Source organism: Geotrypetes seraphini, chromosome 1 (assembly GCF_902459505.1).
Source record: "Geotrypetes seraphini chromosome 1, aGeoSer1.1, whole genome shotgun sequence".
Lineage (NCBI taxonomy): Eukaryota > Metazoa > Chordata > Amphibia > Gymnophiona > Dermophiidae > Geotrypetes > Geotrypetes seraphini.
The window spans coordinates 129357332-129372818 of NC_047084.1; the positions used below are offsets into that span (position 1 = coordinate 129357332).

A 15487-nucleotide genomic window follows, 5' to 3' on the forward strand; every position below is an offset into this window, starting at 1 on the left:
TTACTCTATGAAGGGTGTATATAGGCGAACAAGAAACCAAATACTTATATACACAAGTGATGAGGCATCACATATTCCTGTAATCTTCACAAAGATCTTCCAAAAAGGAATCATGCAGGTGCCATGTTATGGATATTAGGCTGAGTAAGAAAATATTTAAGCCGAGTATAAGTATACAATCATTAGATAGTTTTCATACGCTGAGAAAAGTTTGTCATCTGTTCCATCAAGACCATTTTGCAGTATTGGTTCAAACCATCATCTTGGCACAGCTGGATTACTGTAATTCCATTTGTGTTGGATTAAGGAAACAAGAAAGGCTGCAATTGATTCAAAACACTACAGCCAGACTGATTTTTGTAAAGAAAAAAATTTGATCACAGTTTCAACTGAAAGTTCAATTTAAATGTGGCTGTATAGCAGGGGTCCTCAACCCCTGGTCCATGACCCACTAACAGGCTGCGGCCGCCTGACAGCCAGGCTGCAAGAGAACTGCTGGCAACAGAGATTCACTCAGTGAAGGGCTCCCTCCCGGAGTCTCTGATGTGCAGGCTATCCAGAGGGCTTACTGTCAAGCAGGGAACACTCCAGAAGCAAACTTTTCCCAAAGGTCTGCAATCTCCCACAGTTGGGGCAGTCCCTGCAGGGAACCTCCGCAGCACGAGGGCAAAAACTGAAATTACACGAAATGAAAAAACAAGCTGAAAAGACAAGCTCCTATAGCCTGGCTTGTAAGAAGAGAAACTGACCTTTACAGGGACAGTGATGAGGTAAGAGGGGAAGGGGTTTAAGCACTGAAATTTGAGGCTTCCCTCAAAGTCCTGATGGGTAGAGGGAAATAACCCACTGGTCTCAGAATAAAGTGGGATTGTACAAGAAATGACCAAAAGCTTTTCCAGATAAATGTTTTGATGACAATGACAATAGAGCAGAATGCATACCTGAAGTCTCCACAGATCTTTGTTCAGTCTCATCATACTGCAGAAGTTCATCAAGAGCCAATTTTGCAGCATTTGCTTTAGCTTCTTTCTTATTTTGCCCCAATCCTGTCTTGTATTGTACGCCATCAATCACAGCACAGAATGCAAAATAAGTTGCAAAAACATTACCTTTAAAAGAAACAAACACATTAAACGTTAGCTATCTGATTTCAAATTCAAAGGTTGTAATCCACCTTGTTTAAAGGCGGAATATAAAACTATAAATTATCAATACCTCTATTCCTTCGAGCAGAAAAAGTTTTCCATCCAAGATTCTTTACAAGAAGCATCATTACTGGTGTTAAACCTACCACCTTTTTTCCACTATTTTGTACCTCATTCTATTCTTCATATCAACTTCATTTTAAATTTAAATCTTCCCCAGTGTCTAATAGGGTTGTACATAGGACTTCACCCCATTTTTAAATCAATTTATAAAAATATGCAATAAAACTAATATGTATATATTAATCAATATTAGAAAATGACAAAGGGACAAATTTTTCCTCATCCCTCGGGAACTCATTTTCCTGTCCTGGCGAGTTCTTTTCCTGTCCCTGCCCCATTCCTGCAAACTCCATCCTCATCTGCACAAGCCTCAAACACTTTAAAATCAAAAATGTTTGAGGCTTGTGCAGTTAAGGCAGAGCTTACAGGAATGGGGCAAGGACAGGGTCAGTGACAAAACTCAAGGGGAAGGGACAGGACAATTGAGTTCCTGCAGAGACAAATTTGCCCCGTGTCATTCTCTAATTCATCTGTTATTGTGCATTAAGCCAGTGGTCTCAAACTTGCAGCCCGCCAGGTACTATTTTGAGACCCTGGATATGTTTATCCTAATCACAAAGGTAAAATAAAACAGTTTCTTGATCATGTCTCTTTAGCTATAAATTACAATATAATTATTAAGACTTAGTCAAAAGGAAATATTTATATATATAAACTATAAAGCACAGTTACTTACTGTAACATGTGTTATCCAGGGACAGCAGGCAGCTATTCTTACATATGGGTGACATCATCGATGGAGCCCGGATGCGGACGCCTCACAAGCAGACTTGCTTGAAGAAACTCGAAGTTTCGAGTTGCCCGCACCGAGCATGTGCGAGTGCCTTCCCGCCCAGCACAGGGCACGTCTCCTCAGTTCAGATTGCTAGCAGAGAAGCCAACCAGGGGAGGTGGGTGGGTTGTGAGAAAAGCTGCCTGCTGTCCCTAGATAACACCTGTTACGGTAAGTAACTGTGCTTTATCCCAGGACAAGCAGGCAGGTATTCTCACATATGGGGTGATTTCCAAGCTAACCAGAATGGGATGGTGGGAGTCAGTGTTCTCCCTAGCGTGTTTTAGCCGGGCGCTCCGCCCGGCTAATTTAGGTGACCGCCCAGCTATCTTTCTCCAATGAGTCATCACAGGAGTAATAGTTTCCCCCTTTTCTAATTTTGTTTTGTTATACGCCACAAAGCGCGCAGCTGTCAGACGGGAGGAAGGGGGAAATGCAAGGCGGGGGGGGGGGGGCTGCCCTAATGTCCTAGTCTAGCCACTAGCATGCAGAGGCCCTCGCTCGTACCCCTTCTTCCCTGTCATTAGCCATACTTGCGCTCACTCTGTGTTTTTGCGGCCCGCGGCTTTTGGGCTGGTCTTGCGAGAACGACTCGAAAAGGGTAGGTGAAGGAGCAGAGCTCTGCAGCGTACACAGTTTCAAATTCCTAGCAAGAGGAGGGTGGTGCTGGATGGTGGCAAGGTTCAGAGCAAGGTAAGGTGAGTGACCTGACTGACTGGGGAGCCAGCAAGGGACGAAATATGTCGTGACTGCAGAACCAGCAGCAGTGACTGTAAATTGAGTCATCGCGGGACCTTTTCGCACCTTCCCATGGCTGCCGGTCCACCCCCCTCCGACATCACTTCCTTGTTGCAGCAGAGCCGGAAGCCGCGAGGTACAGCAAGGTTTCGCGATGTCTACTGTACGTTTAAGTTTACAGCACCGTGTGTCACTTTTCTCCTCAGTGTGCCCCTTCTCTTCGGTTTTCATCTTTTTGTGCTTTTTCCTGCGCCTTCTTTCCCCTCTGTTTGCTTCCGTTTTCTTAGCTGCCCTTAAATAGTTTTTGGCTCTATCTGATGTGCACACAGTGGTAGCTGTTCTGTCGTCCAGTCTTTCAATTTCTTTTTCAAGATTTCATGTTTGTCACTTATGTTTTTACCACCATGTCTTTAAGCATTTTTTCATCCTATGCAACCCAGTTCAGTTCCCATGGAATGTTTACTGTTACACTTTTCTTCCCACAGACATTCTCTCATCTCACATATGGTCATGTAACATGGCTTTTGCTTTCATTATTGTTAAATCACCAATTGATTATTAAGAGATTGTATGTTTATTATGCTTAATACAAGGAAAGCACGTTCAATATGTTTAACAGGACAGCTTTTGTGCGCCTAGCAAAACATATTCGTCTTTGCCTTTTGCGTTTATTAGTATCTGGTTTTACCTCTTTCCACTTGTTATTGCTTCATAGTGTATCATATCCATTTTGAGTCCATATTTTCATTCCCTGCTTGTTTATAAATTGCACATTTTCTTTATTCCTGGTCAATTAGACTTTACTGTGTTTGTATGAGGTTTGCACACTATTTGTAAATCGTACATTTGGGTATTTATCTCTCTGCACATCTTTGGTTTACAAACCTTTTCCATGCTGGTATGAGCCTATCCTAGGTTTGCATTAGGCAAGCATATTGTTTTTACATTAGACATCTTGTTTGCTGGTGTTATTATCATAGTTGCTGCTGCATCATCATCACTGTTTATCTTGCTGTTTGCATATGATTTCTACATTACCCTTCCCTTAGATGTCTTTTTTTATTATTACTGTCTTTTAAATTGTAGTATCATTATTGCTCCAACCTTGCTGCTTTTTCTATGATGTTCATTTGATTATTTATTTTTAAACCTGCCATGTTTAAACCTGCTGTACTTTTGAATTTTGCACTTGGGTTTGCACTTGCATTGCTTCACTGGGTCACAGCTGCAGAGCCACCAGAGCCCAGATAAGCAAGCATCCAGATGATAGTTTTGGGCCACTGGAAGCTAGGACTGGGACTTAGCCAGGACTGGAACTTAGCCAAAACAGGGCAGGCATGTCACGGTAAAGAATTGAGGCTGAAAACACAAATGTACACTACAGGAGCTGTTACGCTGTGGCGAGTGCTAAAATCACGCTACGATTTTGTAAAAAAAAAAAAAAAAAGGGGGAGGGGGTAGTTTGTGATTACATATTCCATACTGGGCGAAGGTGTTTTCTGTGTTCTGTGTGTACAAAAGACATGGTTATCTGTTAGCATTGACTGTGTAGGATCAATCTGTCTGGCTTATTTAGATTTACAATGGGTGTAATGATGTTCTACTGCTCACTGCAGTATGTAAGATGCTGCCTTTTCTTTCTTGTGCAATATGTGACTTGTTACTAAAAATCATGCTTTTCACATAGATGAGGGGGGGGGTGTCAAAAAATGATGGGCCCTGGGTGTCACATATGCTAGGTACACCACTGGTAATAGGTATTCTCCTGGGCTGTGCCTGGGAAATGTTATAACAGAACATAGTGGTTCTCAGCCCAATCCTCGGAGAACTCTTAGCCAGTCGGGTTTTCAGTGGCTAGTTAGGTCTACGCGTTTTGAAGGTACTGAGAGCAAAACTCTCACATGAGTTACCATTTTCATAGGAGCCAGCTCATAGATGCCAATGGGTGCTGATTATCCAATATTGAGCAAGCTCCTTGTATTGTGTTTTGGTACTCTCTAATCATTTTGAAATGTTTGCATCAATGGCCATTGTGGAATGGAACTGTACAAACATATTAGGTGACCGAGGCAAAAACTATCAGCCTTGGACCCCCCCCCCACTTAGTCTTAAGGCGTCTTGGCCCCCTTAACAGTCATAATCACATCTAAACAGTCTTACCAGAATAATATTTATTTAGATTTATATCCCATCCTCCCAAAAGAGCTCAGAATGGGTTACAGTTTATATTCAGTGTTACAGTATAGGCCAGTGTTTTTCAACAGCTGTTCCGCGGCACACTAGTGTGCCGCGAGATGTTGCCTGGTGTGCCGCAGGGCCGCCATCAGGGCAGTACTACCAGTCCTGCATTCAGGGGCCCGGAGCTGACAGGGGGCCCGAGGCAGGGGCACCAGTAGCTCGCCAAGGCAAAGTGAGTCAATCACCCAGGACTCACTTTGTCTTGGCGATCTAATCTATCGAGCCGATAAGTCTTCTTCTCCCCGACGTCAATTCTGCAGTCGGAGAGGAAGTTCGGGCCAGCCAATCGCTGCCTGGCTGGGCAGATCTTCCTCTCCGATTGCAGAATTGACGTCAGGGAGAGCATGTGTCGGCGTCGGCTTTGGGGTCTGTTATCCATTGGTGGGTCCTGTTCCCCGATGGCAGCGGCAGTGGCAGTGGCATGGGGAACGGCTGGGAGAAAGAAAGAAAGGGGGCAGGCAGGGAAACAGAAGGAAAGAAGAACATAAGAACATAAGAAGTTGCCTCCGCTGAGGCAGACCAGAGGTCCATCTCGCCCAGCGGTCCGCTCCCGCGGCGGCCCATCAGGCCCATTGCCTGAGCAATGGTCCCAGACTATCCCTATAACCTACCGCTACTCTTATCTGTACCCCTCAATTCCTTTATCCTCTAGGAACCTATCCAAACCTTCTTTGAAGCCTTGTAACGTGCTCCGGCCTATCACAGCCTCCGGAAGCGCGTTCCATGTGTCCACCACCCTCTGGGTGAAAAAGAACTTTCTGGCATTTGTTTTAAACCTGTCTCCTTTTAATTTTTCCGAGTGCCCCCTTGTACTTGTGGTTCCCCGTAATCTGAAAAATCTGTCCCTGTCTACTTTTTCTATACCCTTCAGAGAAACAGAAAAAAAGAAAGAAAGGTCAGGGAGAGAGGAAGAAAAAGTTGGGGGAGGGAATGAGGTGTGGAGGAGAGAAAGCATACAGGCTGATAGAAGGGAAGAAAGATTGGATGCACAGTCAGAAGAAGAAAGTGCAACCAGAAATCACCAGACAAGGTAGGAAAAATGATTTTATTTTAAATTTAGCAAAGTGGAGGCAGTATTACCACAGTTTTCAAAGGAATTTGCCCAAATAACTTAATAGTTAACTGGGTAAATTCCCAGAGATGAAAACTTCCCTTCACTTACTATGCACAGTTCTGAATTTATATCTGCTGTCTATATTTTACAATATGGTCACCTTTTACTAAACCGCAATAGTGGTTTTTAGCGCAGGGAGCCTATGAGCGTCAAGAGCAGCACTGGACATTCAGCGCAGCTCCCTGCGCTAAAAACTGCTATTGTGGTTTAATAAAAAGGATGGAGGGTATATTTGTCTATTTTTGTATGCTATAAAAACCAAATACAGAGAGAGACTGAGAGCTGTTGACGAAGAGCTACGTGTGTGTCTTTCTTCGATTCCAGCCAGAATATCAGCTTTGTGTTCAGCCAAACAGGCCCAGGTTTCGCACTGAATAAAGTATTTTATAATTTTTCACTATTCTGTTTACTTAATATTTCATAATAAAGTAATTATAAAATACTTTCTTTGTGTTTATTTGATTCCTATTCAAGAGAATTACTTTATATATAGTCAATATAGGCACAGAGTTAAATTTTTTAACATTTTCTAATGGTGGTGTGCCTCGTGATTTTTTTCATGAAACAAGTGTGCCTTTGCCCAAAAAAGGTTGAAAAACACTGGTATAGGCTTTACATGTGGGGTGGGGTAAATGGGCTACTTAAAAACTGCTCCAAACCATCTAAGTAGTACATTGATTGTGGAGTGTGTGAGACTTTTGCATGGAGGGTCGTGCTGGATTGCCTATGATGCAGGAAGTATTACACCCCTGACGCACCAAGAGCGAAACGGAGATTTCCCCATCAGGTGGGTCAACTGGCTACGAAGTCCGGGCAGTAGTGCTTGATCGTGAGCACAATTCGAGACAGCTGGGACTTCATTGGCAGCTAAGTCTTTTTGTGCTTTCTTTGCTCACGTTGCAATGTTTCACTGGAGTGCAGACTTTTTCCACACAATGAATTTGTGAAATTCTTGGTGTGCTTTTTATGAGATGTTTTTTGGGGGGCTGCTATTGTTCCTTATTTATTCCACCACTGAATATTTACCACACTTGAGACACAAAAGTGGAGTTTTTTGCCATATGAAGCTTAACTGAGGCTTTTTCTCCACTTTTTTTCTGTCTCTCTTTTCTTTCAGATTGTGGTTGAGTAAGGGGTGTTTGTGTGGCCTTGCAGTGTCGCAAAGACCCCTGGTTGTTCCATTTAGGGCACATTTAGAGGTGGTTGCTACTTAAAAACTTCCCAATCTCCTTTCTTTGTGGTTGTTAGGTTGCTGGATCTGGACAGAGACAGAAAAGGACCTTGAGGAGGTGCAGGAAAGCAGGCTTGAACCAAATGGGAGGGGGAAGACAAGGAAGATGCTGGACTAGAGGGGACAGATAGGGGAAACACCCTGAACTGAGGGGAGAGAGATGCCAGGCCCTGGGGAGGGGGAAGACAAAGAGAGTGAGAGAGACAGAAAGACCTGGAACAAAGGTGGGAGGACTCAAAATGTTAACAGAAGGAAGGGAGAAACCTGAAACAAAGGGGAGGCAGAAGAGAGGGGGTAGATGTTGGACTTGGGGGTGTATAGAGGGAAGAGAGAGAAAGACTGCAGAGAGGTGGAAAGATTCTGGACCAGGGAGGGAGGAAGGAAGAAGAGAGAGATAGAGAAAGACCTGGAAGAAAGGAGAACAAATGCTAGACATGGGGGGCAGGGGTGTTGTAAGCAGAAGAAAAAGAAAGAGAGGGGGGGGCCTGGATCAAAGGAGAAAGACAGGATGCAGATGCTGGACTACGGGAGGTGCAGATAGAAGAGACAGAGGGGGGAGAGACCTTGAGGAAGAACAGAGAGATTCAAGATCATAACAGAGGAGGGAGAGAGGGGGGAAATATGTTGCCAATAGGGGTTGAAAAGAGAGGTAGAAAAGTTGGACTCATGGAGGGACAGGGAGAGATGTTGGTTGGGGAAGGGAATGAGGTCTGGAGGAGAAGAAGCATGCAGGAGGCAGAAAGAAAAAAATATTGGATGCAGTCAGAAGAAGTCCAACTAGAAACTAATCAAATCACCTGACAACAAAGTAAGAAAATGATTTTATTTTCAATTTAGTGATCAAAATGTGTCAGTTTTGAGAATTTATAATGTGCTGTCTATAGTTTGCACTATATTTGTCTATTTTTCTATAGTTGTTATTGAGGTGACATTGCATATTTTAAAGTCATCTGCCTGACAAATAAAACAAATATAAATGATAATTAACATTTTCTCTGCATACAGTGTGCTTTGTAGTTTTTTAAAAATTTTGTGGTTACCATTATGAATTAATAAGATATTGTGTGTACATGAAAAATTAATGAAAGAAATTGCATTACAATTAGTCCTATTATAATGGGGGTGGGGGTGGGGTCAGGTGCGGAGCTTGGGTAGGGGTACTCGGTTGGTATTTGTTAGACTTAGGGAGTACTTGGCTTGAAGAAGTTGAGAAACACTGGTCTAGGTGACTATGTAGTTCACTCAGTAAGGGCCCCATTTTACAAAGCCACAGTAGCGATTCTCCCATGGCAAATGCACCAAAATCCATCCAACTCCTATGGGCTTCAGTGCATTTGCTATGGCAGAATTGCTATCGCAGCTTTGTATAATGAGCCCTAAGGCAGAAACTACAGTCTCTGTGCTATGTCTTAAACAAAAACCAGATTGCCGGGGATGCAAAGCATTAACTGATTCAACATGAGTTTGAAGTTGGTTGAACACCACTCTCTCAAGTACAGTAGTTTTGAAAGAAATGAAAGGTTTGATACCGGCCAGTAGCTATTCGAACCGGAATAAGAGGATCTGCATTACTTTTTTTTTCCAAGGGTGGCTTAAATGCTACTGGAACACTGCCTAAGTGTCAAACCTTAATTAGTAACAATTAACTAATAAAAATATTGCACATTTAATTTTCCCCACCACGTTTCTCCATCCCAACCCACCCGGCTACTTTTTCATGCCACCCGGCTGGAAAAAATTTCTGGGGAGAACACTGGGAGTATTGGCAATTTAGGAGAATAAATTTTTTAATACTGTTTGGCCAAACTGTCCATCTCGTCTGGAGAAAGTATCCAGACAATAGTGAGAAGTGAAGGTATGAACCGAGGACCAAGTAGCAGCCTTACAAATTTCCTCAATAGGTGTAGATCTGAGGAAAGCTACTGAAGCTGCCATTGCTCTGACTTTATGGGCTGTGACTTTACTGTGAAGGGGTAATCCAGCCTGGGCATAGCAGAAAGAGATACAAGCCGCCATCCAATTAGAAATGGTACGCTTAGAAATAGGATGGCCCAACTTATTTGGATCGAAGGAAACAAAAAGTTGAGGAGCAGTTCTGTGTGGTTTGGTGCGTTCCAAGTAGAAGGCCAAAGCACATTTACAGTCCAGAGTATGAAGAGCTGATTCTCCAGGGTGAGAATGAGGCTTTGGTAAAAACACTGAAAGTACAATGGATTGGTTGAGATGAAATTCTAAGACCACTTTAGGTAGGAATTTTGGATGAGTATGAGGAACAACTTTATCATGATGGAACACCGTGAATGGTGGGTCAGTAACTAAAGCTTGCAGCTCACTGACTCGTTGAGCCGAAGTGAGGGCAATGAGAAACACTACTTTCCAAGTGAGATACTTTAGATGAGCCTTATCAATTGGTTCAAATGGAGGCTTCATGAGTTGAGTAAGGACAACATTGAGGTCCCAAACCACAGGAGGCAGTTTGACATTGAAAAGTCCTTTCATGAATCAGGAAACCACCGGATGAGCAGAGAGGGGTTTCCCTTCAATAGTCTGATGAAAAGCCGCAATTGCACTGAGATGGACTTGTATAGATGTAGACTTGAAGCCAGAGGTGGATAAGTGCAAAAGGTAATCTAAAACAGAATAAGGAGGAATGTTGAGGCTCCTTATCGTGAGAAAAACACCACGTAGAAAATCTAGTCCATTTTGGGAGATAGCATTGTCTATTGGTAGGCTTCTTAGAAGCCTCTAAAACAGAGGTCTCAAACTCGCGGCCCGGGGACCACATGCGGCCCGCCAGGTACTATTTTGAGGCCCTCGGTATGTTTATCATAAGCACAAAAGTAAAATAAAAAAGTTTCTGTATCATATGTCTCTTTAGCTATAAATGACAATATTATTATTAAGACTTAGCCAAAAGGAAAGATTTATAAACTATAAAGAGTTTTCACTCATGCAAAATTGTCATTTCTTTAATAAGACATTAGCTATTTTTTTTCTGAGGCCCTCCAAGTACGTATAAATCCAAAATGTGGCCCTGCAAAGGGTTTGAGTTTGAGATCACTGCTCTAAAATGTCTCTTACAGATTGAGAAAACTGAAGAGGGGTACCAGGCTGTCAGGTGTAGAGACTGCAGGTTGGGATGAAGCAGAGAACCTTGACTCTGTAGAAGCAGAGAAAAAAAACTGGTAGAAGGTATGGCTCCCTGCTGCTGAGTTGAAGTAGAAGGGAGTCTCGGCCACCGAAGAGCGATTAGAATCATGGTGGCATGATCGTTCTTCAATTTGACCAGAGTCTTGAGAATGAGAGGGAATGGAGGAAATGCGAAAAGGAAAAGATTTGTCCATTCCCGGAGAAAAGCATCTGCCTCGAGGCAGTGACGAGAGTATATCCTGGAGCAGAACTGAGGCAGTTTGTAGTTGTGGGGAGCTGCAAAGAGGTCTATCTGTGGCATTCCCCACTGTGAAAAAATGTGACGAAGAGGCGAGGAATGGAGAGACCATTCGTGAGGTTGCAGTAGACGACTCAAGTTGTCCGCCAAGCAATTCTTTGCCCCTTGAATGTAGACAGCTTTGAGGAAGGTGTTGTGGCGGATTGCCAGTCCCAAGCCTTCAGAGCTTCTTGACAAAGGGAAGCAGATCCTGTCCCTCCTTGTTTGTTGACATAATACATGGCGACTTGGTTGTCTGTTCGAACGAGGACTACTGTGTCGTGAAGTAGATGTTGAAAAGCATAGAGAGCTTTGAGGTCACTCTGAGTTCCAACTGATTGATATGACACTGACGATCCGTACTGGTCCAGAGGCCTTGAGTACGGAGACCATCGAGATGAGCGCCCCAAGCGTAGGTCGAAGAGTCTGTCGTGAGGAACTTCTCATGAGGGGGCATTTGAAAAAGCAAGCCTCTGGAAAGATTGGAAGAGAGCATCCACCAATGGAGAGACTTCTTCAAGGAAGGAGTGACTGAAATGTGTCGATAAGGAGGGTCGCAAACTTGCGTCCATTGAGATGCCAGTGTCCACTGAGGAATTCTGAGGTGAAGTCTGGCAAAAGGAGTCACGTGTACTGTGGAGGCCATGTGACCCAGAAGCACCATCATGTGTCTCGCTGAGATGGAAGAGCGGGATGACACTGTATGACAGAGTTGAAGAAGAGCTTCCAGACATTGTTGTGGAAGGAATGCTCTGAGTTGGACAGAGTCCAGAACAGCTCCAATGAATTGTATATTCTGTGAGGGCTGAAGTTGAGATTTCGGAAAGTTGATTTCAAATCCCAAACTTTGTAGGAACCAGGTAGTCCATTGGGTCGTTACAATAACCCCTTGAGATGTGGGATCTTTGATGAGCCGGTCGTCGAGGTAAGGAAATACCTCAAGACCATGATTCCTTAGAGCTACTGCTATCACTACCAGGCACTTGGTGCCCACTCTGGGAGACTAGGCCAGGCCGAAGGGTAGTACTCTGTATTGATAGTGCAGATTCCCCACCTGAAATCTGAGGTATTGACGGGAGGCCGGATGAATGGGGATATGAGTGTAGGCCTCCTTGAGATCCAGAGAGCATAACCAGTCGTTCTGCTCGAGAAGGGGATAAAGGGATGCCAGGGACAACATTTGAAACTTTTCTTTCACTAGAAATTTGTTGAGAGCCCTGAGATCCAGAATGGGTCGCAGATCGCCCGTCTTCTTCGGAACAAGGAAGTAACGGGAGTAAAAAACCCTGTTCTGCTGTTCCAAGGGAACTGGTTCGATGGCATGGAGATGAAGCAGAGCTTGAGCTTCCTGAAGAAGAAGGGCGGTCTGGGATGGATTGGTAGGATACTCTCTTGGAGGAAGCTCTGGTGGAATCTGAGTGAAATGAAGAGAGTATCCTTCCCCTGATCTAATCTAATCTAATCCTTAGGTTTGTATACCGCATCATCTCCACGTTCGTAGAGCTCGACGTGGTTTACAGTAGGAGAAATAGAAAGGAACTACAACAGAGGGTTAGAGGTAGAAGTGTGAAGAAAATTTAGAGGACTTGGGATGCCAAGATATAAGAGTTTCTTTGATTCCTAAGTTGGAGGGAGACTTACATTTTTTGAGAAAAGCCAGGTTTTCAGATGTTTACGGAAAACTTGGAGAGAGCTCAAGTTCCAAAGAGGGGAGGTAAGGTTGTTCCAGAGCTCAGTGATTTTGAAGTGAAGGGAGGTCCCTAGCTTTCCTGTGTGGGAAATGCCTTTTAGCGAGGGGAAGGATAGTTTTAATTTGTGGGAGGATCTGGTGGTATTAGGGTTTGAAGAATTCCAAGAAAGAGGGATAAAGGGAGGGAGCTACCCAGTTTTCTGCATCGAGTGTCATATGTATGACTACCTCCCCTCCGGGAGGCAGGCATACATATGCAATCGATGTCAGGAACTGGATAGCCTGAAGAAGGAGGTCGGGAGACTGCGGGTTCGAGTACAAGAACTGGAGGGACTGTGCACCATGGAAGAACAGTGTTGGACAAACGAGGACACCGCCAGAGAGAGCCACATCGCGGAACAAGTTAGGGAGCTCGAGAAATTCATTGAGGAGGCCTGCAGGATGGTGGCAACACAGGACCATCAACACACCAGGAGAGAACCGACAGTTGGACGGCAGGAACCACCAGACACCATGGAACTAGGACCTTGCGGAGGACCTGGGCAGGCAGAGGAGGAGGAGATCCATCAGAGCCAGGAGAAAGGACTAGCAGACCGCGCAGATGACACCGACCTGAGACCAGGGGCGGAGACACAGCAGAGCCCAGAGGACGGACAATTGGACTGCACATATGACACAGCTCTGAGACCAGAGAGACAGTTGAAGAAGGGGAGATCGGCTATCGTGATTGGGGACTCAATCCTGAGAGGAGTAGACAGTCATATAGCCGGAGGGAGAGAGGACAGACTGGTAACATGTCTCCCGGGGGCAAGAACAAAGGACATCATCGACAATATCGAGAGGATCCTGGAGGGAGCCGAGACGGAGGAGACAGCAGTAGTGATCCACATCGGAACCAACGACATCAGCAGGAGAAACTTCAACGGGACTACACTAACTGACCAGTACAGGACCCTGGGGAGGAAACTGAGACTAAGGACAAGGAAGATAGCCTTCTCAGAGATCCTGCCAGTACCGAGAGCGGACACAAAGAGACAGAGCGAACTACAATCAATTAATGTTTGGCTGAGGAGATGGTGCGAGGAGGAGGGTTTCCACTTTGTTAGGAACTGGACTACTTTCTTGGGGAAGAACAAGCTCTACAGACGAGATGGACTGCACCTTAGCACAGCTGGGACGAGGATGCTGGCACGCAACGTCCAGAATGTCATAGACTTGGCTTTAAACTGAGGAGAAGGGGAAAGCCGATAGTCGACCTGACCTCGACACATCGGACATCAGTACCTGACAAGGATACTGAACTGGGACATTGTAAAGGAGGACTCGGGACTGAGTGTATATGTTTTGAAAAGGGACCTAAAGACGCTTTGCAGGGATCGAGGGCACAAATGGACCTGGTAAGAGGCACCAATACAGAACGACAAGAGCCAGAGGGACAAAGACATTGCGAAAAAGAGCCCAGGACTGAGTGGGAATTAGGAGAGCAGGAGGTGCAGGGGAAGCAGGCAGAGGACGTCACACACACACAGCAGGAAGAGGACAAAGCTCAGGGGCTGGTAAACCATGAAGAAAACTGCAAGAGTACCAAAGCACGAGGGAAACAAAATGAGAGGACAAAAAACTGGGTCTTAAACTGCCTATACACAAATGCTAGGAGCCTGAGGGCCAAAATGGGAGAACTGGAAATCACTGCCAGCAATAAGGACCTAGACATAATTGGAGTCACAGAAACGTGGTGGACAGAGGAAAATCAATGGGATGTGGCCATACCAGGGTACAAACTGTACAGGAGAGACAGGACACATAAAAAGGGTGGAGGAATAGCGCTGTACATAAAAGACTCCATACCATCAGCCAGGATGGAAACAACAGTATGGGCGGATGGCTTGGAATCACTATGGGTTAAACTACAGGGAGGAGCAGGGGCAGACATTAAATTGGGTCTGTACTACCGCCCACCTGGACAACCGGAAGAAATCGACCAGGAGCTGGAAGCTGAACTGAGGCAGGTATGCAGAAGCGGAAATGTGGTGGTGATGGGGGACTTCAACTATCCTGGAATAGACTGGAGTATTGGGCACTCAAACTGCGCAAGAGAGACCAAATTCATAGAGGTCACGAGGGACTGTTTCATGGAGCAACTGGTCACGGAACCAACACGGGGCGATGCCACTCTTGACCTAATCTTCAACGGACTAGGAGGGCCAGCAAAGGAGGTGGCGGTATTACCCCCGCTAGGTAACAGCGATCACAACACGATCCAGTGCAGGCTTGAAATTGGATCATCAAAGGGGAAAAGAACCACAACGACGGCACTCAACTTCAAAAAAGGAAATTATGATGCCATGAGGAAATTAGTGGGAAAGAAACTCAAAAGCAACATAGGGAAGACGGAATCCGTAGAAAAAGCCTGGACCTTACTCAAGGAGACTGTGCACGAAGCGCAAAACCTATGCATCCCCAAGTTCAGAAAAGGGTGCAAAAAAAATAGAACGAAAAATCCAGTGTGGATAACAAATGCAGTGAAGAAGGCAATAAGCGACAAGAAGGCATCGTTCAGAAAATGGAAAAAAGACCAAACAGAGAAGAACCAAAAAGTGCACAAAGAACACCAGAAGGAGTGTCACCGAATGGTTAGAAAAGCAAAAAGAGAATACGAAGAGAGACTGGCAGAGGAAGCAACAAATTTCAAGTCGTTCTTCAGATACGTCAAGGGGAAGCAACCGACGAGAGAAGAAGTGGGACCATTGGACGATGGTGACAGAAAGGGAGTAGTAAAAGGAGAGAAAGAGATAGCTGACAAGTTAAATGAGTTCTTCACGTCAGTCTTCACGATGGAAAATATAACCAACATTCCAGAACCCGAGGAGATTGTTATAGGAGACCAAGACGATAAGCTGGTCGATTTAGAAGTAAGCCAAGAGGACGTACTCAAGCAGATTGACAGACTAAAGAGCGACAAATCGCCAGGTCCGGACGGCATCCATCCAAGGGTACTCAAAGAGCTAA

General features: G+C 44.8%; 1 protein-coding gene across 8 annotated transcripts in view; it reads right to left on the reverse strand.

Moving 5' to 3' along the window:
- ADAD1 (adenosine deaminase domain containing 1) overlaps nt 1-15487 on the reverse strand; it is a 226045-nt gene that overhangs the window by 121952 nt on the left and 88606 nt on the right. For all 8 annotated transcript variants that reach the window (XM_033938463.1, XM_033938517.1, XM_033938507.1 and 5 more), the window contains one exon: nt 942-1109. In XM_033938463.1, the coding sequence (XP_033794354.1) occupies nt 942-1109 (168 nt within the window). The remainder of the gene's footprint in view (nt 1-941; nt 1110-15487) is intronic.